General features: G+C 38.1%; 1 protein-coding gene and 1 long non-coding RNA gene across 2 annotated transcripts; both read left to right on the forward strand.

Annotated features, from left to right (window-relative positions):
• Window positions 1-6,518: 6,518 nt before the first annotated feature.
• On the forward strand, window positions 6,519-6,990 carry LOC112183414. Its single transcript, XR_002929881.2, has 2 exons — window positions 6,519-6,726; window positions 6,798-6,990. It is a non-coding gene; the product is annotated as an uncharacterized LOC112183414 (long non-coding RNA).
• Window positions 6,991-17,805: 10,815 nt separating this feature from the next.
• On the forward strand, window positions 17,806-23,366 carry LOC112186224 (ABC transporter B family member 15). Its single transcript, XM_024324586.2, has 7 exons — window positions 17,806-18,164; window positions 18,369-18,423; window positions 18,558-18,736; window positions 18,816-19,273; window positions 19,369-19,909; window positions 20,706-21,614; window positions 21,868-23,366. Exons 1-7 carry the CDS (start codon window positions 17,940-17,942, stop codon window positions 23,257-23,259), a joined length of 3,759 nt encoding a protein of 1,252 aa, XP_024180354.1. The 5' UTR covers window positions 17,806-17,939; the 3' UTR covers window positions 23,260-23,366.
• Window positions 23,367-23,845: the final 479 nt, after the last annotated feature.

A 23,845-nucleotide genomic window follows, 5' to 3' on the forward strand; every position in this document is an offset into this window, starting at 1 on the left:
GGTCAGGTGGCCGCTCCTTCTTCCTTGCTTGGCTCTGATTCTCCTAGCCGGAGTAAGAAAATATTCAAGGTTGACTTTTTAGTGCATTTTCATTCTTCTCCATCATTTCTAGGTAATTATGGACGTAACACTCATTTCTTCTTCATCTACTCCAATGTACCTAAAAATAGAAATTAAGTTAAAAATCGATTCGTTAAGGAATAACTAAGCAAAATGTGAGGAATTAACATTTAAAATATGACATTAAAATGGGCCTATCAAATTCCCCCACACTTAGCTTTTGCTAGTCCCTTAGCAAAACAAAACAAAAAAAATCCAAAACAGAACAAAGACTTGACAAAAAGCAAGTAAATGACTCTATTGCTCCTAACTGTTGTCTCAGAGACTCCAAACTCATGGCTTTCACGTTAAACACTTAATCAAAATCACAAAGATAATTCCATGGTTAATAAACCTGTGACATTCATATGACTAAGCAAGATATGGAGAACTTAAGTTATACAGTGAATGATAGCATGTTTCGAACAAGTCCAATCCAAACTTACAGGGCATACTCTCGATTTTTCTCTCAGAAATGGCTATGCTTAAAAGCTTCACACTCAAGTATATGCAAGAGAACAAATTGTAAGGCAACAAACAGCTTGCATATTTCATCAATAAACACATTTTGTGAAGAATTTTTAAAGACCTCATGAAATGACTAAGTGCACAAATGGACCTAAACCATAAGCTCGACTGCGTAACTGACTCCACTAACCAAAGACTGCCCATCTCAAGGATCAAGTCAGCACTTAAAACAGGTTGTAATGAGGCTAAGCTAGGGTTTTCGAAATGAAGATTAAGGATACAAAAAATCCTAAGGACCTAGCAGAGCATATAAGGACCACCTTATGTCATTATTTTTGTAGACCAAATATCATTGTTTTGGGCCAAACCTTCACTCTAACCAACATGGGAATGGACAAAGGCATAATTTTCAACTTTGAGCCTTCTACAAATTTGCAAGTCCAAAACCACACTTCAACATTTTCCCAAGAGTTTTCTTTTCAATTTTTCTTCTCTTTTGCCGCTTTTCTTTCTTTCTTTCTTTCTTTTTTTCAAGGCAAAATTTTTTTTTTCTTGGATTTTTCCCACCCCATACTTGTCTTTCATCGTCACCCCTACATACTATGTCATGCTCTACTAAGTCCATAAGACAAGGGTAGAGATATCCTGTACTAAGCTCATGGTAGGGTAGTGAGGGTGATGAAACAAAGGTTTTCAATGTAGGCTCAAAGGGGTTCATTCTAAGGAGTCCCACGACGGGCACAATTGGGGACACATGCTTGTTTGGCTATGGTGGTTACCCTAATGCCTTCTATCCTATCCAGGATCAGTGCATATTATGGCATACAAGTTTTGACAGTCACAACAGCCGAGTTCTAGTACTCTCTAGTCCATTAAAATCTATGGCACATGATCATTGGATTTTCAAAGAAAGATGAGGTTTTGCAAATACAGCCACGAAATTCTAGAATTATCAGTAAGCACTCAAAAAGAAAGTATTTTAGCTCAACAGCTCACTTAGGGTCAAATGAATCAGACTTAATCCTAGCATGCTTAATGAACCAAGTTACAATCCTATCTCAAATCTTCATACAAGCATCACAATGTCGATTAACCACAGAATTCAATTAAGTCCTATTTTGATTGTGAAAACCTTCAGCCATGAATTCGGAGACATGTTCATCCTAGACGTTAAGAGCATCCTAAGACTCAAACACACAAAAACACTCTAAAACCAACATTTTTTTTTTTTTACAATTTAATTTAATTTCAACACTTAGGTACGGGAACAGGGAGTCTCGATGTGCAATGGGACTGAAACAGCTACCCTTTTTCAAGACTATGTTTAATCCAATATACCTTAGTGTATCACAACATCAATTAAAAACACAATAAAAACACAATCCAACATCAACTATTTTTTTTTTTTTCTTTATATACTAACTACTAAAAATACAATAAAGCAATAATCCTTCCCCCATACTTAATTCATGCATTGTCCTCAATGTATAAACAAATATAAAGCATGCAAAGTATAAATCAAGCATAGAAGAGAAAGTTAACGCAACGAAACGTCAAACAACTTAAAATTCATGAAAATAAAATAGAAGGAAGAGTTCAAGAAAGCAAATCTGCGTTTGATGGCTCCTCCACAGCTACAGTTGAAATGGGTTGCCTCCCATGCAGCGCTTAATGTTTAAAGTCTTTCAGCCTAGACTTGTACCTCCATTTACTCCTTTGGAGGAGAAGTGTGCGGGCGAGTGGCAGTCCTCTTACTGGTTTCAGCCTTCGGAGGCGGGTCCTCATGTTGTGATGCAGTAGCGTCCTTGCGAGGAAACCCAGGAGGATAACTCTGCAAGTTATTGACTTCCTGAGCAAGCTTGTTTATTGCAGTGTGACAGCGGATCAAAGAGCAGTTCATCTCAGAGATGTAATCGATCATGCAATTGACTCTCCAATCTGTCACCATAATAGCATCGCGGAGAGAGGAACGCAAATCATCAATCGAATCCGACAAGCTTTCCAGGGTGGCCATAGGCCGAGGAGCACGAGCAGCTGGTGAGGAAGAAGACTCTCCGGGATGCAGTCTGGGAGAGCGACGAGGCAGAGGAGGGGACTGCGGGTACGCTCACGGATAGGACGATGGTCCCATGGACGAGTAAGTCCAGCTCTAGTGGCCGCTTGACGACCTTCTTCTTCCAAAGAGAGAACACGGCGTTGATTGACGCCCCTGCGAGGGGTAACCTTGGTTCGAGCCATGAGGAAGTAGAAAGAATTTGAAACTGCACGCTTAGACAAACCTTAGTAAAATCTGGAGGAGACAAAAAAAGATGTATATGTAAAGCACAAAATAGGGTAGAAATCTCAACAAGCACAAGGTTTTAACAAAGCTTCTCCGGGAAGGAGAAGAGTTATGACAGTTCACGGCCCAAGAAACACGTATGCACATGAAAAACTCCCCCACGCGTAAATATTCCTTTCTTTTCCGTGATTTACGGCAATTAGGTCTGCTTTCGGCTGTAGCTTGTCTGTCACAACTCCTCGAGAACCGTTTGGTTCCCCCACGCGTCCTTTCTTTTCCTTAATTTATGGCAATCATACCTGCTTTCGGCTGTAGCTTATCTGTCACAGCTCCTCAAGATCAGTTTGGTTCCCCCACGTGTCCTTCACGAGCCAACAGCTTTTCCGTGTTTTCGGGTGACTTTAATCCAACGCGTAGATTTAATCTCAGAGATCGTCGATCCAACGGTGGAGATCTGCTCACTCGTTCTATAAATAGGTGCATTCTGAGCGACTGTTCACTCCAAAAGAAAATTCTTCCGAGTTCCAGCATTTCTCTCTCAACCCTTCAGCCTTTCTTTCGAAACTCAAATCCTTTCTTCATCAACATGGAACCACGAACTCTGCAACTAATGGAGTTACAAACCCAGCAACAAATGGAATTACAAGCCCAGCAACCAACCGAGGAGGGAGGAAGCATCCAAGCAGCCGGGAGTAGTAACCGGTGGGCTCCCACACCGCCTCAACTAAGAATCCTCAAGGGCCTTTACTATGATAAGGGTTTTAAGTACCCAACTCCAGAGCAGATTCAAGAGATCTGCCTTCATCTGAAACAGTATGGGCAGATCGAGGACAAGAACGTCTTCTTTTGGTTCCAGAACCTCAAGGCTCGTGAGAGGCAGAAGTTGAAGGAATTTCGGAACATTCCGGTTGGTGGATCTCTCGATCTCAATTTTGGATCCACTAGTTCTACTGATGATGGTAGATCCATTGATCTAAACTTTGGGTCACGTGTCGGCTATGGTGTTGATGGATCGATCATGGAACAACGAGGAGAATATCACCAGGAGATTGAAACCCTTCCACTATTCCCCATGCATGGTGAGGACATCTTTGGCAACATGAAGACTACTTCCGAGGGAGGTAGCGGTTATGGCGGTGGCTCTCGCATTTCCCTTGAGCTCAGCCTCAACTCCTACGGAAATGCAGACATAGCTTAGTATAGAGTATTTTTAACCCGGAAATGCAGACATAGCTGTAAGCAAGCGCACAATTTAACCCTGAAATGTCGTTAGTAATATAAGTAAGTAGGGATCGTTCTATTCCGGGGATTGAGGGTACACCTGTCATTGTGAAACAAATAAAGAAAAGTATTATTTACAAAAATAAAATAAAGAATAAAATATATACAATTGTATAAACAAATAAAGAATTAAAATAATAAAGTATTATTTACAAAAATAAAATAAAGAATAGAAATATATACAAGTAACAAAATAAAAAGGGAGGGGGTTTAAGAATTATAGAATTGAAAATTAAGATAAATAAAAATAAAGAAAATGTAAAAACATATATACAAGGGTGGATCGCAAGGAACAAAGATCAAAACCACATCCATATGCAAGAAATCCAATTACAATTCCTATAGTTGATTTTAAATGTCATGAGAGAGGAGTTGATCATGTGAAACATTCGAAAGCAAATGATTTCCCATATTTTACTTTTCAATGCTAATTAACCTAAGCGAAAGCACCTAGATTAATTCTATCAAACATGCAATCAAGCCCTAGAAAGCTAGTCAATCATGACATGTTCAACGCATTAGACATAGAGAAAGGCTATCAACTCAAGTGTACAACTTAGTATGGAAAAGTCCACCTAATTGCAATCCTCTTTAATTAAATTCGGTCTTTGCACAAAACCTTTACTACTTTGATTCAAGTTTACACAAAACGAAAAGTCGATTTCATGTTCTTAAACCTAGCACCAATTATATCAAAACCCTAAGTGTTTGCAACCACATAAGATTAAAATACAAAAGTTTTCTATCATGCAAATTTAATTAAACAAACCCACATAAGCAACATAAAAATCAATATATAGAAATCACAACTTTATCTCAAAACATATAAACGGGCTTTAAACTTTGCCCTTAACATTATTGTTAACTAGAAACAAGTTCATATGAATTCAAACAAGGAAAACAAAAGATCATTACAAGGAAAAAGAATGAATTACACCGTGAGGGGAGATGGAGATGGAGAGCTTGAACGTTGGAATCTTGAATCTTGGAAGCAAGTCTTCAAGGTGGACGATGGAGGCTATGTCCTCACGGCTTCTTCTTCTTCTCTTTACTTGAAAATGCAAAACTAAGAACTAGAGGATGGAAAATGAAAATGGAAAGGAAATGGAGAGACAAAGAAGATGAGATGGATGAAGGAATGTGTTTTAGAATGAGAGGAGAAGGTGTTTATATAGGGAAGAAAAAGAAGAGTGAAATGATGAGTGGAAGAAAAATAATGAAAGTGGAGTATGAAAGTGATTTGTAAAATATGGAAAAGAAAGAGAAATGATGAAGTGAAAGCAAAGCATGAAGGTGCAGCAACATGGAAGTGATGATGATCTATTAAAGAGATTGTAGAAAAAATATATCCAAGGAAAAAGAGAAAAGCATCTAGCTTTCTTCATGTGGGTGGGAAACATGAATATGTGGTGTTGAGCTGTTTTCAGGTCAGTTTCTTCCCCTTTATTCCTTCAATTATTTCTCCAACAAGACTTCATTATATGCCTTTGACTTCTTCATATGAAATGTTCCACTATGAGTGTAGATCATCCTGACAAATTTTCAGAGCTTCAATCCATGTGGTTGGGCCGGAAATGCTGCTGGACCTCTTACAGGTCCAGTTTTCCGGTTTTGCTTCTGTAGAAAATTGGGCTGGTTGTTTGAAGGCCTTCCACTCATATTTTTCTCTGGCACTCTTCATAAGAAATGATCCTTTGGGTGTCTAGAATGGATCTGGAAGGTTTCAGCTCATTTGAAGTTCATTTGGTCAGGTGGCCGCTCCTTCTTCCTTGCTTGGCTCTGATTCTCCTAGCCGGAGTAAGAAAATATTCAAGGTTGACTTTTTAGTGCATTTTCATTCTTCTCCATCATTTCTAGGTAATTATGGACGTAACACTCATTTCTTCTTCATCTACTCCAATGTACCTAAAAATAGAAATTAAGTTAAAAATCGATTCGTTAAGGAATAACTAAGCAAAATGTGAGGAATTAACATTTAAAATATGACATTAAAATGGGCCTATCAGCCGCCGCTCCCCCTCCTCCACTTGCAACCCTTTCCCCGCCGCCTAGCCTTCCTTCCTCGTTTTCTCCAGCGAGACCGCCTTCAACAGCGTCGTCAAGGAGTTCAAGAATTTCACCACTCCGGCTGTAGACCCCCGTATTTTTATTTTATTTTATTTATTGTTTATTTTAATTTATCGTATAACGTATGAAGCTACGTATTCGTAAGGTACACAAGTTTTTGTGCTTAGGTTAAGACTTTGAGGCTATTTAAAGGATTAAGAAATTTAGAGAAAAATCCAATTTGGGTCTAGGAAATTTCCAGATTTTCTTCTCTTCCTCCCATCTTTCCATTTCTCCAACCAAAACAAGAAATTTAGCCATCCAACCCTCCAAAATCCCTAGAACCCGAAGCTAAATTAGGGCTTTTTGTGATTTCTTCTTTCCAAGCTTAAATCAAGGTAATATCCATCATAATCTAGCCTCTATTCCTTCGATCTATACATCTTTCTTATCAAATTTGAGTTTTTGATTTCCATTTTGAATTTTTGGTGCATGAATCCGGTTTCTCCTTAAACCATGAAGCTAGGCTATGGGTTTGGCAAGGATTTTTGGTAAGGATCTATCCATGCAACCTTGTTTTCGAGTTTTTTGGTTGAGATGTTGATGTTGGACGGATTTGTAGGTGAAGAAGGCCAAGGAGAAGGAATAGGATGTGATTTTTGAAGAGGAAAGGGTAAGGAATGAGTTTTGGACAAACCCTAGAATTTTTGGAATTTATTTGGTTGATTTTGTTTATGTTGAGCTATTGTTGTTGTTGGAAAAATTGTGAAATTAGAGATTTGAGGATGGTTAAATTAGTAGGATTTTAGTAGCATAATTTTCTTAGTGTTGGAATTTTGTTGTGGAAGATTTGGTGATTGTTGTTGTGTAGTTTTGGCCAAAAGAAAAAGAAAAGGAAGAAGAAAAGAAATGGATTTGTTTTTGGAAGAAAAGGAAAATAAAGAAAATGGTAAAAAATTGGATTAAAGGAGGTTTTACTGTGGTAAAGTGGTAAAAAGTGAAGAAGGTGAAAGTAAAGGTAAATTCGGTAAAAAGGAGGTAAAAAAGTAAAAGTGAAAGTGTGGAGGTAAAAGTCATGGTAAAAGTGAAAAGGTGAAAAAAGAGAAGTAAATGGGTAAAAATAAAAAGTAAAACTTTATTTATAATTATTTACTTGTTTATTTTTAATAAATAATAAATAATGGTAAATAAAGGATTGTTTGGTCAAAAGTAAGAAGTTAAAAGTCAACTCTGAGAGTTGACCATGGTTGACCGACCTCGTAAAACGTGAGGATCGACTCAACTTTGGTCGCTCGGATTGGCGAAAGTTTAGCTGAGCGATAAGGACGTTTTCATTTTTAAGAAAGAAGTTAGTTTCCCAAATTGGTAAAGGTTGAAAGAAATAATTAATGGCCTCATTGAAATAAAAATGATTTATGGCACATTTACTTACTTGGAATGGGAATGAAAATAGAGGGAATGATTACGGGGTAAATTTATTCCTGCGTTTACTAACACATAAAGGAATCGGAATGATTCCGGGCAAAAGTATTCCCGCGTTTACTAACACATGAAGGAATCAGAATGAGTGTAGGTCTCACATCTTTATAAAGAATCGATTCCTGAATACTCAGGAATTTGATTACGAAGGGGGGAGATGAGTTTAGGAATCAACTCTTCCGGAATCAATACCGATTCATTTCTTCTCCCATTCTAGTTGTCTCCGATTCATGATTATTTTCCATTCCAAGTAAGTAAACGTGCCATTAGTGGACACGGTTACTTAAGGTTGATCATGATGTTTACCTGGATAATTACTTATAAATTAAATAATGGTTCAGGAAACACGATCGTTAAGGAAGTTTAAACGGAAAGCATCAGAGTGTGGAGTACGCCAGCATTTTCCAGGTAGGGTGAGCTGTCTCTTCCTTGTTAGAGATTTTTCGATATATGTGGAATGCTCTAGTATAATATTATGTTGCCTGCAAGTATTTTTGGTTGTTCATTAGTCGATGCCTCGTGATACATTTGTTTTCAGAACTGATAATTGTTGATTGTGAAAACCGAGGCTAGACTTGTATGTTGAGATACTGTACCTTTTGTATGTTTGTGTTTGTGACCTGAAAGTGAATGGGACCTAGACACGTAGATTCCTAGGGATCCCACAGTGTCGATAACCGTGAACCTTCGGAGGGGGCTGTGCTCCTATGTTTGTCGATGAAAGGTGAGTACAGACAGTGAACCAGTCATAGGAGACTCAGAGCTAGGAAATGGACACTTTCGTTACTTGTAGTCATAAAGACTATAGAGTAGTTGGCTGGTTCTCGAAGGATGACGAACCAGGTCGGTCACCAATTTATTTTAGTTTAGCTGGCAGGTAAGTATCTCGGAGCTCTAAGTTGTGTAAAGCATGTTGCATATGATTTCCTGAAACGAAACAACTGTGATTGTTTTTGTTTGCATTTGTTTTACTCGATTTTACAAATGCGCACAATCTATATTCTAATAGTTATGTTTTACCTATTAGTTTTCAAACCTAACTAAGGTTGGGTCGGCCCCTATTGGGCTAGTGAGGACGAAATGCTCACCCCTACATTTCAGGTTACAACGAGGTCATTCCGGACGATTTGGATTAGAAGTAGGTCGTTGGCCGAGTTCGTGTGTTGCAGTTCCTGTTGCTTGAAGTTCTTCCCTTGTGGTATTCCATCGATTTACTCGTTTTTCATTCCATATTGAACTTTGTGAGGTCCGCCTACCTGGGAGCGCGCCTCACCCCTTTGTTTTATTGTTGTTGTTGAACTTTCCTTTCATTTCGGTTATGATGTAAGCCCTAAGGCACCACAATGCACTTGCCCACTTTATTTTTAAGCTTTTCCAGACTTGTTATTTTGAATGTTGGGTTGTTGATTTACAGTCCTTTCTTAAAAGTTTTCTTGGTCTCCCATTTTCTCAAAATTGTATTTTCACAAAGGCCTTGTAGTATTAAGTTAGTTAGTAGGTCTACGGTACGTCTACGACGTATCGAGCTCCTATTGACTTAATATTACGGCGCTACGGTATACCCATTCAGGTGGCCACACCGGCGACGGAGGAAGCACCGCCGAGATTGTCCGCGTCCTCACGGAGACTCATTATCTCAAATCTCCTCTTCAAATTGGATTTTGGGAGTCTGATGCCGGTGGTGAAAGGAAGATTCGCCGACGGCTGAGGCGATATCCAGAAATTCGATGCCGTTACTGCAATGATCCTTAGAACTAAATAGAGAAAAGCCAACTATAGCTCGTCGAACATGAAGACATCGATGATGAAGATGACCTCTTCAAAGTCTTCGATAAGAGTAAGCTTCACAAACGTTCGGTTCTGAAGATCCTAGAAGGAGCCTTGAGGGGGGTGAATATGCTTACAACCAATTTTTTTTGTTCAAAAACTTTCTCAGGAATTGCAACTGGGTGATCAATCCTGAGTGCTGATATTGAACAATCAAACAGACCAACTAAAGCATTAAAGAACACAGATTTTTGTTAAAGCAGTAAACACCCTATCGAGGGAAAACGTTTGTGTGGCCTTTAACTCTTGAAAGACCAAAACCAATTCACTAATGAACAACAACTTACAAGATTGCACTGAACGCAACAACTTCTCTATACTAACTCACTAAACTGTTTGTAATCACTCCTTGCTAATGGTTTACATAAGTGAACAACTCAGAAATCTCAACTATCAAACAAGTTATGAACGCAGCAAGTTCCTCTTGTAGATTTCACCTTTGAAGTTTGCAATACCCAATGACCGCATGGGATGCAAGAGATGAAAGTGAATGCATGAATGGTTTTGTGTTTTTCAAATTGTTTTCAACTTGGAACAAGACACTTTGAAAAGCACAAAACCAGAGAGATAAACTCTTGATAAACAAAGGGACTGAAAAACAAAAGTGTTTTCAATACCTAAGAGTGAACATAGAACCCATATATATATAGGAGGAAGAAAATCAGTTTACCCAACAACCCCTTAAACTCAATTGGAGTAGGTAACCCCATCTCCTTAATTTCAGATTGCACATGTAAACTCATACTCCTAATTTCAATTGGGAAAACCAATTCTAGAAGCCAAAACACTCAAGTTCCATAATCAAAGTTGACACCCGAATGGAACCCATGAAAAAACCATTGACTTTGTGAAAGAAATACCATGCATGAGCTTACCTGAGCCATGAGGAAGAGGGGACTTCTTCTGATCTTCAAGGTTGAAGCTTGATCTTGGACAAGATTGCAAACTAAGATGGGGAAGCAAGATAGCAAGGCAACAAATTGATCTTTATGTGGATCTTCAACAGCAAGACAACCACAATTGAAACAATTGTAATTAAACAATTATGGTCTTGGGCTTCTAACTCTTGGGCTTCAAGGGTAGACATGTTTTGTTAAAATGATGAATGCCAGTACATGATATGCTAACAGGTTCCGTTCAAGTTCCGTTACATACATTGAGTTTATATTTCGATCATTTTGCTCTGGTAATTGATTTCAGTTCATTTTCAAATTCCCGATGGATTTTCTTAGTTTTTTGTCGATTTCTCACCGGAATTGAGTGTGTTTGCTCCTAATTTTATGATTAGAAGTAAATTTCAAGCGAAAATTGCTTCAGAAGTGACTAAATCGAAGTTCTAATGGAGCGATGAGATTTATGTGCAATGATTGCTCAAGGAATCAATGCCGGAGATGTTAAAGCTTCAGGTCGCAGGGCTTTACACCTGGCAACTTCACCAAGAAGGTAAAGCCAACTTCACCTCTGAATTGTTGAAACTGTAAATGTTCAAGTTGGATTTCCTTACTTTGATTGTTGTTTGGCAGAACTTCACTGGAATTAAATGTTTATATGAGGCCAAAGTCGATAAAATTGGTAAAGCTGCTGAGAAGATAGCGGTTAGTGCTCAAACTTGTCATAATCTAAAATCCATAGTCTTCATCAGGTATTTATTTTTAGTTTCATAGTTTGTTCTATTCTCTATAAAGCAATTCATTGGGGTGTGTGTCAATACAGCTTCTGGCACAATGGCAAGTCTGTGCATTACAATTTATTTTTTCAACAAGTATTGTGGCTAATGTAAGAGGCTCAAACCTGTTCGGTATTCACACTGGTTCAATTTCTTCTTAATATCTAGATGTAATTGAAATCCATGTTATGTTCTTGCTTGGAAATCTACAGAAGTATCTTCTAGGAAGATGTTATTTTGTTGTATTACTTTGAAACTCCATTTAAGTTTAATCTAATGAAATGCAGTTAAGGAAATACCTTATTGTTTAACTTAAAGACTTGGACGGTGTTTTGAAATTTGATTAGAACTTAAAGTCATTATAGTATTCATGTCATTAGTACTATGAACCATATTAAGCTTTCAGTTATCAAGTTGTTAAACTAAGACCTTGTCAATCTTTCGTTTTGTAAAGTTTTCAATTGTACCATCAAATAATGAAATATTTATTTATTTACAATTATCATGTATTCAGTGTGTTTGATACATAAATTAAATTGTTAACCTTAAAATTTTTGGGGTCTTGCAAGATATGCTTTGAATAAACACACCGCCAACATATAAGTATATTGATTCTCCCCATTTACTGAGTGCATTCCAGATTGTATAGCCGCCTCATTGTCAAGGTAACTAACTCTTATAATCAATGCACTCTGTTATGTGCCCCTACTTCTCATTTTTTTTCTCTACAGAACTTGTTGCTTTGTCCAATAACCATGAAACTATTTCCAGGAAATATAATGTATTGCAATTGTCTACTTGTTCCTATGCACCATTGAGTTTAGACTTCAGAGACACAAGGGTGATGGGGCTGGTGAGCATTGGAGTGTGTCCCCTGATTTTATGATGGTGCTGCCATTGTTAGCTTAACATGATGGATGAGGACAACAACCACAAGTATTCAGCATTCCCCAATGTGTATCCATATATGCCACTGCACATTGCACTAGCACGAGTTAAGAAATTGGCACTAGCTAGTAGAATGCCACTACTACTCTCAATTGGCAAACTACATGCACTTCCGTTACTATGATTGAGAAAGCCTCACGACAACTAATAAAGGATATATATGTTCTGATGGCAAGAATATATTGATAGTTTAAGAATGCTTAATTTGCATATTATTTAGCACATCGATTTTTCATGTAATCAGTTTTCTCACGCAATATGCTTAAATTTCCCAATTGGGGATTATACCAACTACTTTAATCTCATTTAGATGTGTAAATCATTGTCATAATTAATTATCAAGAACGTAACAGCTTCTTCTTGTTAAGAATCTGGATAGTCGAGCTTGAAGAAAAATATCTTAATTGATTCAATATGTAATGAAACCCTAGATAATAACATGAGCAAATTACTGCTATGGGCAAACAGAAAACTTGCTACTGCCATGCATTCAGAACTTTAATTAGTAATCTATTCACTTTTTCTTTGTTATCATTGACAGTCTTTTTTCCAATGGTCATGAATGTGATACTTTAGTTCTTTGGTCTTTAAAGGAAATCCTTTAATGTTAGCCAGAAGCTATGTGAATATTATTCTTTTGTGCAAAGAATCAAAGTGACATGCATGTTAACTCCTTTTTTCTAGTGAGAGAACCTCCTCCTTCTCTCTAGCAAACCCAGCTTCCAGCTTTCCCCCTTCTCCTCCCCTTTCTTGCCAGATCTAGATCACTCCGATCTGGATCTTTGGCTTGAAAGTTGGGGGAGATATTTTTCCTCTTCGAGAGGCTTATCCCTACCCTTCTCGTGGTAGCTCCCTGCTGCCCCGGCGGTGGCAAGTATGCTTTCCCTTTTGTCTTTGCTTCCCTTTCCTTCCCAGATCCCCTTTTCCAACCATTCCTAATCTTTAATTTTCAGCATACCCATCTCTCTTTGTCTCAAATCTCTGATTCATCATGGTCAAGATGCACATCCTCCTCACCCATCGGACTCCACTTCACCGATTGCTCCTTGGTCCATCGGAGCTTTGTCGTCAGCGTTGTTTGGATTGTCTATTTTAACGGGTTTTTCCCATCCCTGTGCGTAAACCAGTTGAGTACGGTAGTGCAACAAGGGTCTTCACGGTCTTCGGCCGTCTGTCCCTTTGATCCCTCTGCGGATCAGTCTCCTTCTCCTTATCTCTTTTTCTTTTTTTCTTCTGCTTTGGTTACTGACTTTGCTTCTGAGGATGTTTTGTATGGTTTAGAGATTTGGGTTATGGAGATCTTTCGATGGGTTCTATGCTGCTGTACTTGCACGGGATTGTTTTGGTTGGACTCCAAGTCTTCGTCGACAGATCTGGTGACGTTTCTGTGTCACCTTTGGGCTTGGCTGGTGGCGGCGACGTCACTTCGTCATCTCTCTCCTGTTAGATCTGCACTGTGGCTGAAGATTGTAGGGCTATTTGGTTTTGTTTGTTGTTGTTTGTTGATTTTTATTTGGGCCAATTTTGGGTCTTTTGTTTGTAATGTTGTTCTTGTTTGAATAAAAATCTTTCCATCACCAAAAAAAAAAAAGTGACATGCATGTTATGTCAGTACGTTCCCATGTAAAGAAGTAATTAGGTAAAGGATTCTAACTGAATAGCTCTCCCTATAGTTTACAGATATATAAGTACATTTACTATGAGCAAAGAACAGCCTAGCTGGCTATAATCATGAAACGGAACAATATATATCGAAATGACATTACAACATTAATTAGTCATGTTTGCAGCCCAATAATTTCAATGAAGAGAATTCAAAACACTGATATGCATTTGCATCAACATGAATGGATAGTTAGATTACATCAAATATTTTTTTATTATAAAAAAAATAATTATAAATATCAAAAAGTTAAAATCATCTTAGTATATAATTACTCACCATCGGTGCATAGAATAATTTTTATAATTTTAAAATAAGTGTTTTCTCTTCCAACCAAGTACATGACGAGTCACTATTTTCATGACGAACATAAGCTTTCTAAAAAATATATGTGAGGACTCTAAAAAAGTTATGGAGCTAACTGGTAGAAGATCGATCAATGAAGTTGGTACTCTATTAAGACTTAAAGACTATTAAAGTGCGGTGTGTGCCAGCGTTATGGAGTAAACAGGTACCAAACTGAAAGGTGAAAAGGCCCGATCGAACGGATGTGACTAACAACAACATGATAAAAGCAACGATAGCCATTCGGGTGAACAATTGTGTTATGTATCTATCCGTGCATGATTCCCATGACATACAGCTTAGCTTGCTTTTCAAATTTTCAAAGCTAATCATCAGAAATATTGAAATAAGGTAGGGTAGCTCAACTGTCTGCCATGGCAAGTAGGACAGTTGTGTGTGTGATTAGGATGCTACTTTGATATCTTGTCAAGCATGCGTGCTATGTCTAGAATTACACTGTGGCCTTTGGGATCAAAATCAGAAAGCAACAAGCACATATATATGAAAAGTTATTTTGTCTAAATAAACATAATATGTCGAATTTATTAAATAGAGGATTTCAACCGTTGATAAGTTAAATTCATATGCAATAATTGTGTTTACAAAAAATAATTAAATTCATAATTATTTTCTCACTCAAAATTGTGTAAACAAATGTAGTTCGTTAGATAAAATTAAAATGAACATTGTGCTAATTAAATAGTTAAACATTTTTTTATTTGACTAATTTTTTGTATGATTTATATATATGTATGTAACAAGAGAATAAATAGTTTAAATTATTAAACTACATGGTAAAAATAAAAACAACATCCTCACATTTCAAATTTAAGGAGCCCTCATATATATATATATATATATATATATATATATATATCATACACCTACAAAGCCAGCCACCCTGCTCTGGTATTAAGTTATAGAAAAAACTACGTACACCATATTAATGTTTCCATCACATAAGACAATTTTTGCGTGTAAATTTATGAACTTACATGCATACATATCAAGGAAGATATATTAGTTATTACTGGTTTATTAATATAACTTGCAGACGTAAATATAGGACTTGTGATTGTTATGGAGAATGGAGTATATAAAAAAATGAAAGTCATTCTTGATCTGTATAGTTTTATATATAGTCAGTCGTGTAGAATCGTATGCAAGTACGTCATTTCGTTTCCCTTGAAGTTCTCTCTGCCTCTAAATCCTTTGGCACAAAAAGAAAGTCCTTTTCCAGCTCGTCAAGACTAGCTAAGCTATAAAGAGAAAGAAGAGTAATGAAAGAAACCAAACCACCATGTGAGGTCTGGAACGAACTAAGGAACTGCTGCTGCATAGCCTCCGATCATGTTCTAAAAGAAAAGTAAAAGGCCACTGCATGCGTTCCTCTTTCCTTACAGAATTCGATAAACGTATGATAACAAACCTGTCACTATCTGGTTAATCCATGTTCTAAGTGCCACGCATCAACCTCCTTCTAAGCTTTTACTTATCGAGTAGGAGGGAAGAACATGCAGTGTTTCAGAAGAAGATCTGAAACAGAGACCTCTACGGCAACCCCCTTCGTATAACGAACACACGACAAAATTGTGTCGCCTTGGTCAAATGCATTCAAGGCACAATTTCCACAGATATTAATTTGATCGGCTGTTCTCGATATTAAATTTTTCTGATATGAATTCAATCTCGACTTGGGATTGGGGAAACATTAATGATTTGAACCAGGTATGATAAAAGCCATCTTTAATTCCTATTTTTCTATATACAATTTTTAAATACTCAGATAGGCAAATTCATTTATACACCTGCAGCAGTACAAATGAACTAATAAATTAAGCGGATCTTAACAGTTATTTATAAATAATTTTATCTTTAATAATAATAAAAAATATACTTAATACTCTCTCCAAGCATTCAAACAAGATGATCGTTCATTCGTTATTGGACTAGAAACAACGGCCTGGAAATATATGCTTAGTTTGAAATTAATAAATAAAAAATTAGGGTCTGCAATAAAATACAATCAAAAGGATACGATTGGTTAACATTCACTCCACTCCATTTGTAACTTGAGCTCAAGAGAAAACGCCACATCAACAGCCCGCTGCATGTTCTTGACCTTTCCCTTTCGATTCGAGTTTCAGGGGAAGATGGATTCTTGTTTAATGGATTGAGAAAGCTAGCTAGCTTAGCTAGGGCATAAGCTACCAGATAGCTTAGTCTTCTTATTTTAGTATAAGATGGGCACAGATTAAGGGTTATTTATCTGCTTGCTACAGATAACTGGTGACCAGCTGATCAAACATGATTGAAATATTACCAACTAATTTGACTTTATTTTTTTGTTTTAATATGAGTGTAATAAGAACCACTCAAAGTAAGACAAGCTCTTAAGTTACGGTCCATAATAGTTTGGAAGATTCGTCCATAGCTTATTTTAACTTTTAAGCAGCTAGGCTAACCGTATTGTAATATTTTTATGAACATGGCTCAATTGGCTTAATCGATCTGAATTATGGTTCTAATTGTTTATGCATCCATGGCTCATAGGTGACTTTTTTTGTCATTGTCGACCCACACGTAGGGAGTATGAAATATGCGAACAAACTTGCTAATAATGGAAGCTTACTGTCTATATCTAGCTGGAATTTAGGGAGTGTTTTACATATTGTTTGCTCTATCAAAATTTAATAATATGTAGCCAAGTCTTGTAGTGTAGGTGTATAATTAATCAAGTAGAACATTAAACTGAGGGCTACAATGAGTGAATCCTAAATTAGGTAAAATGCAATGTGATCTTGGTCACTGTACTAAAATAGTTGCTAAGCATAGAGCATGATGAATTTCCGGTACGGTTATGGCATAGAAGATTGGGTCACATGTGCCTCAACATCAAGAGAACTTTTTGAGATGCTCACTATTTTTATAGATAAGAGAAAATTGACCACTTTAATTTAATTAAATCTATTTGATCTCAAATAAGATTGCTATGCTCACAAATGCAATAAATTGTCTCTGTACTCGCATAACATTCGGGTTGTGAAAAGATTCTTGTCCTTTGTTCCATATTTCCATCTTAAATTATAAATACAACGTCCTTTGTAGTAATTGAAAATCCAACATAATTCTGATAAAAATTACAAATATCATTTTACGTACTAGTTGCAATACTGCATAACCTCCTTCGTGTATATAATATATATATATATATTATACACATTCATGTCTTCAAAAAATTTGTACCTATTGCTTATTGAGTTTTTGGGCATTACCTAATTGAAATCACATGCCAACTCCAAATTATAACAAAACAAGAAAGCACCAGAGTCTATTCTCAAAAAAAAAAAAAAAGCACCAGAGTCAGCAGATCCTAGTCCCTGCATTGCAATCCCTTTTATTATTTTCAATTACTGTTTTTTAACCTAATAAGCAACAATTAAATTAATTACAATCGCTAGTGACTAGTCAGCTAGCTGGGGAGTATTAATAGTCCTGATCTGGGTCCTACTCTTCATCGTCACTAATGACGCTTTTGTGCAGAGAAATATTTTTAAGTCAACCCTAGAATTTTGTTCTCATCAGATGTTCATGGTTTACTATTCATCCAGATTTATTTTAATGCAATAGACCTGTCCACATGCAATGGCAATCCTTTAGCCAACACCTTAACTTTGCGGCACACCTATATAATATATACATGGCTTCTCTCTTCTCACTTTGTCAGCAGCAGTTAAGGCTAGAGCTCTGGCATAAGTGACTAAATAGACGTGGGTCGGTCTGAAAAAGAATCTAGCCATTGTTGGGTTCCTGAGGGAAACGAAAGTGAGTGAAAAATGGAAGACAAAATGGAGAGCAAGAAGAAAGCTGGCTCTTCTATACGCTCCGTTTTCATGCACGCTGATGGTGTTGATAAACTCTTGATGGCGTTGGGGCTGTTCGGAAGCATCGGAGACGGCTGCACAACGCCTCTGGTCTTGTTGATCACTAGCCGCTTGATGAACAATGTCGGCGGCGCCTCATCCAACGCTCAAGATGCCTTCTTGCATAACATCAATAAGGTATATGACGTTGCAGTTATGGTATTGATGAGTATGACATACATGTATCTATACTTTCTGTTGTTAATCTTTGGAAAAACCTTCTTTCCTTTTATTCCTAGGATATAAATTGTTTTTCGCTGTTAAATTTGGATGTATGGTAAAAGGGTTCAAGGCAAATGAGCACAAAAATCTAACTATGGGTTTTGATTTTGTGGTGGACAGAATGCAGTGGCGCTATTGTACTTGGCTTCTGCATCATTTGTTTGTTGCTTCCTAGGTGGGTTTTGTTTTTTGTTTTTTGTTTTTTGTTTTCTTATTTCACCGAGATTATCTCTTTCGTCATGTGGTGCAAGAATTAATCAATATGATCAATATTAAATCAAATTTTTGCCCAAATTAATTTTTTTATAGAGGGATATTCTTGGACAAGAACTGGTGAGAGGCAAGCAGCTAGAATGAGAGTAAGATATTTGAAAGCAGTGTTAAGACAAGATGTGGGCTACTTTGATTTGCATGTCACAAGCACCTCAGAGGTTATCACCAGCGTCTCTAGTGATAGCCTTGTCATTCAAGACGTCCTTAGTGAAAAGGTTTAATCTCTACCTTCATTTTCAGTACGTGACTTTGTTTTTAATGGTCTCTAACTGTTTGATGTCTTGCCAACTCCAGGTGCCAAACTTTGTAATGAACTGCTCTATGTTCCTTGGGAGCTATGTTGCGGCGTTCATAATGCTGTGGAGGCTAGCCATCGTTGGGTTTCCGTTTGTGGTGCTTCTGGTGATTCCGGGTTTGATATACGGACGGACTTTGATGGGACTGGCTAGGCAGATTAGAGATGAATACACCAAGGCTGGCACAATAGCAGAACAGGCACTGTCATCAATTAGAACCGTGTATGCATTTGTTGGAGAAAAGAAGACTATAACAGAGTTCTCTGCAGCTCTACAAGGCTCAGTGAAGTTGGGGTTGAGTCAGGGCCTGGCAAAAGGCTTGGCCATTGGAAGCAACGGTGTCGTTTTCGCGATTTGGTCGTTCATGTCCTACTATGGCAGCAGAATGGTCATGTACCATGGCGCTAAGGGAGGCACTGTTTTCGCTGTTGGTGCTGCAATAGCTGTTGGTGGATTGTAAGAAGTTGCATATTCCTTTTCTAGATCACTAATTTCATTTCTAAAGTTTGGAAAATTAAAGTACTAAATATGTTGAATAAATTGGTATACAGGGCATTGGGCGCAGGCTTATCAAACTTGAAGTACTTCTCAGAAGCGTGTTCAGCCGCTGAACGAATAATGGAGGTGATTCGGAGAGTCCCCAAGATCGATTCAGACAACATGGAAGGAGAAATACTAGAGAACGTTTTAGGGGAAGTTGAATTCAAGCACGTAGAATTCGCCTACCCGTCAAGGCCAGAAAGCATTATCTTCAAAGACTTCAACTTAACGGTTCCAGCTGGGAAAACAGTGGCATTGGTGGGTGGTAGTGGCTCCGGAAAATCGACAGTGATTTCGCTGTTGCAGAGATTTTATGATCCACTCGGGGGAGAGATTCTCATTGATGGGGTGGCCATAAACAAGTGTCAGCTCAAGTGGTTGAGGTCACAGATGGGACTGGTGAGCCAAGAGCCTGCTCTGTTTGCAACCAGCATAAAAGAGAACATACTTTTTGGGAAAGAAGATGCTACCATTGAAGAGGTTATTGAGGCTGGTAAAGCTTCTAATGCTGACAATTTCATCTCTCAGTTGCCTCTGGGATATGACACACAGGTTAGTCAATTAGTTCTCTTCTTGTCCTCTGCTGATGCTATTAGATACCTCTTTACCAAACGACAAATTTCTGCTTTGCATTTGATCAAAATTAGAATGATTTGGTTCCCCACTATTTGATCAATAACAGAAGAATCCAATATGCATGCGCATCACTATTTCCAGATATTAACTATTAATCGTGGTCTATGATTAATATTAACACTAATTAGTTATGCTATATGCCCATGTTCCTTGCCTTCAAATTCGATGTACCAACACTGTAATATACTGGATTATGATTGTTTTAACATGTAAGCATGTCGTAAGCTAGCAAGACAGAAATAAAATAAGGTTATATATAGCTGTCGTAAACTGCTATTTAACTACTTTAATTAATAATTTAGTTTATTACTTGTTTGACAATGAAGCTTATGTCTGCCACTTATTTGAGGAGTTCTTTGGGCTGTATAAATTCGTTGATATTAAGCTATACTAATACTCTATGGAGCTGGTCTATTGTTATAGTCAATATATAGTGACGTCTATGGCAAACAAAAAATTAACGTACGTACGTACGTAGTGATGCATTCAAATGATTCAATACCAATATAAGATGCGTGTTAACATGTTTTTCTGCTAAACATGGATAAAGAAATATTTTTCATGATGCACGTGCAAAAATTAATTTGTAATTTTTCCTTAACATTGAAAAGTAAAACAACTTGATGTTAATTAATTAGTACTTACTCAGATTTTTGTTACTCTTGTTCGACTGAATCTAATAGTACTTAACAAAATGTATAATATGCTGCAGGTTGGCGAGAGAGGTGTTCAAATGTCGGGAGGGCAGAAGCAAAGAATAGCCATTGCCCGAGCAATCATCAAGAAACCACGCATCCTTCTTCTAGATGAAGCCACGAGCGCATTGGACTCCGAATCAGAGCGTGTAGTTCAAGAAGCTCTTGATAAAGCAGCTGTCGGACGTACGACGATAATCATCGCCCACCGCCTCTCTACCATCCGAAACGCCGACGTCATTGCTGTCGTTCAAAACGGGCAGGTCATGGAGACGGGCTCACACAACGAGCTATTCCAACGTGAAAATGGTCTCTATACCTCGCTTGTCCGCTTACAACAAACAGAGAAGCAAAGAGGACCAGAAGAGCAAGGACATTACGCATCGTCATCTATATCAAACATGGACATTCACAACACAAGCAGTCGTAGGCTTTCTATGGTCAGCCGCTCAAGTTCTGCTAACTCATTTGCGCAAGGTCGAGCTTCATCAGTGGTTGCTGGGGAAGATGAGATCGTAGAAGGGCAGAAGCTGCCTGTCCCATCTTTTCGGAGATTGATAGCTTTGAACCTTCCGGAGTGGAAACAAGCGCTTTTGGGGTGCTTCAGTGCGGTCCTTTTTGGTGCAGTTCAGCCAGCATATGCATTTGCTATGGGGTCAATGGTGTCGGTTTATTTCTTGACAGATCACGATGAGATCAAGGAGAAGACGAGGATTTATTCACTTTGCTTTCTGGGGTTGGCTATTTTCTCTTTGCTGGTTAACATTTGCCAGCATTACAACTTTGCCTACATGGGAGAGTACTTGACTAAGAGAGTTAGAGAGAGGATGCTTTCCAAGATTCTTACATTCGAAGTTGGGTGGTTTGATCAAGATGAGAATTCCAGTGGTGCCATTTGCTCTAGACTCGCCAAAGATGCCAATGTGGTAGGTACCTTATGTTACCAACTTTCATTTAGTTAATATAATACGTAAAATACTACATTAATGATATATTGTGTTGTCAAATTGTCGATATAAATTGTAGCAAAAATAGATTGTCGATATGAATTATTGATTAATGCGTTATATCCTTCTAAAAATGTGTGTCCAAACATACGATCTCATAACATAGCCAGTGAATATCTAAAAGTGAAGAGTATGCTGAGTTATAACCAGTCTTTTGATCATTTGCTTGCAGGTGAGATCTTTAGTGGGTGATCGGATGGCTCTACTTGTTCAAACTTTCTCAGCTGTGACTGTAGCCTGCACAATGGGTTTGGTCATTGCATGGAGACTTGCCTCAGTTATGATAGCAGTACAACCCATTATCATTGTGAGCTACTACACCAGGCGTGTCCTGCTCAAAAGTATGTCCAGGAAAGCCATCAAAGCTCAAGATGAAAGCAGCAAGCTAGCTGCAGAAGCAGTCTCCAACCTCAGAACCATCACTGCCTTCTCATCTCAGGACCGTCTGTTGAAAATGCTCGAAAAGGCCCAAGAAGGCCCACGTAAGGAAAGCATCCGACAATCGTGGTTTGCGGGGATTGGGCTTGGTTGTTCTCAAAGCCTTACCACTATCACCTGGGCTTTTGACTTTTGGTACGGTGGCAAGCTCGTTGCCAAGGGCTACGTCACAGCAAAAGCTCTTTTTGAGACTTTCATGATATTGGTGAGCACTGGCCGGGTTATTGCCGATGCCGGAAGCATGACTTCAGATCTTGCGAAAGGGTCGGATGCTGTTGCGTCCGTATTTGCCGTGTTGGACCGGTACACAAAAATAGAACCCGAAGACCCGGAAGGTTGCGAGCCCAAAAGAATAACCGGCCACATAGAACTTCGTAACGTACATTTTGCATACCCCGCTAGGCCTGATGTGATGATTTTCAAAGGATTCTCAATCAAAATCGAAGCTGGAAAATCAACCGCGTTGGTGGGACAAAGCGGGTCTGGAAAGTCAACAATCATTGGATTAATTGAAAGATTTTATGATCCATTAAAAGGAGAAGTGATAATTGACGGTCGAGACACGAAATCGTACCACCTCAGGTCATTAAGGAAACATATAGCACTTGTTAGCCAAGAGCCAACGCTATTTTTAGGTACCATAAGAGAGAACATCATATATGGCGTGTCGGATAAGATTGACGAATTGGAGATAATCGAAGCAGCGAAGGCAGCCAACGCTCATGATTTCATTTCAAGCCTTAAGGAGGGATATGACACTTCATGTGGAGACAGAGGAGTGCAACTGTCTGGGGGACAGAAGCAACGCATTGCTATAGCGAGAGCTATATTGAGAAACCCAGTGGTGTTACTATTAGATGAGGCGACCAGTGCGCTTGATAGTCAGTCGGAGAAGGTGGTGCAAGATGCGCTAGAGCGGGTGATGGTGGGGAGGACTAGTGTGGTGGTGGCGCACAGGTTGAGTACCATACAACACTGTGATCTGATCACAGTACTTGATAAAGGGAGAGTAGTGGAGAAAGGGACTCACTCATCTCTTTTGGCCAAAGGGCCTAAAGGTTCTTACTACTCATTGGTTAGCTTGCAAAGGACGCCATCTGCATCAGATCTTACTAAATTGCCATGAACGGCTTTTCATTTCCCCATCGGTTCTGAAGGGTTAATGGTTCCTTGAAGCAGTGTTATCTTATACATAAATATTGTGTACGAAATGGAACAGTGGTTTTCTTCTTTCATGAAGTACTGAAGTTTATAACTGTTGACCTACATAAATGTTTCCAAAATAATGATGAGCATGTATATGAATCATTATTAGATCAATTGAACATTGTCACGAAAGGAGAAAACCTATAGTTGTAGCAAAAATGCTATTCCATACTGATTGTAATCTGTATAATATAGGTCCGATACACATGAAAATTCATGTGTAAAACCTAATACATACGGTGTCATTACTGATTGTTAGTCCTGTTCAGAATATATACATTCCACATTGAAAAAATGAGACATTGCCTATAGATTTATAAGGGTTTGGATCACTCCATCCATTACCAATTGGTTTTAAATCCGAACCCCAAATTACTTTATCATGGTATCAATGTGGGTTACCCACGTGTGCATGCCTAATGGTCACACGGGCTCCAGTCACCCAGACTTGTTCACGTGTATGGCTTGAAAATTCGCCACACGTGCGGGGTGTGTTGAGAATATAT

Source organism: Rosa chinensis, chromosome 2 (assembly GCF_002994745.2).
Source record: "Rosa chinensis cultivar Old Blush chromosome 2, RchiOBHm-V2, whole genome shotgun sequence".
Classification (NCBI taxonomy): Eukaryota; Viridiplantae; Streptophyta; class Magnoliopsida; order Rosales; family Rosaceae; genus Rosa; species Rosa chinensis.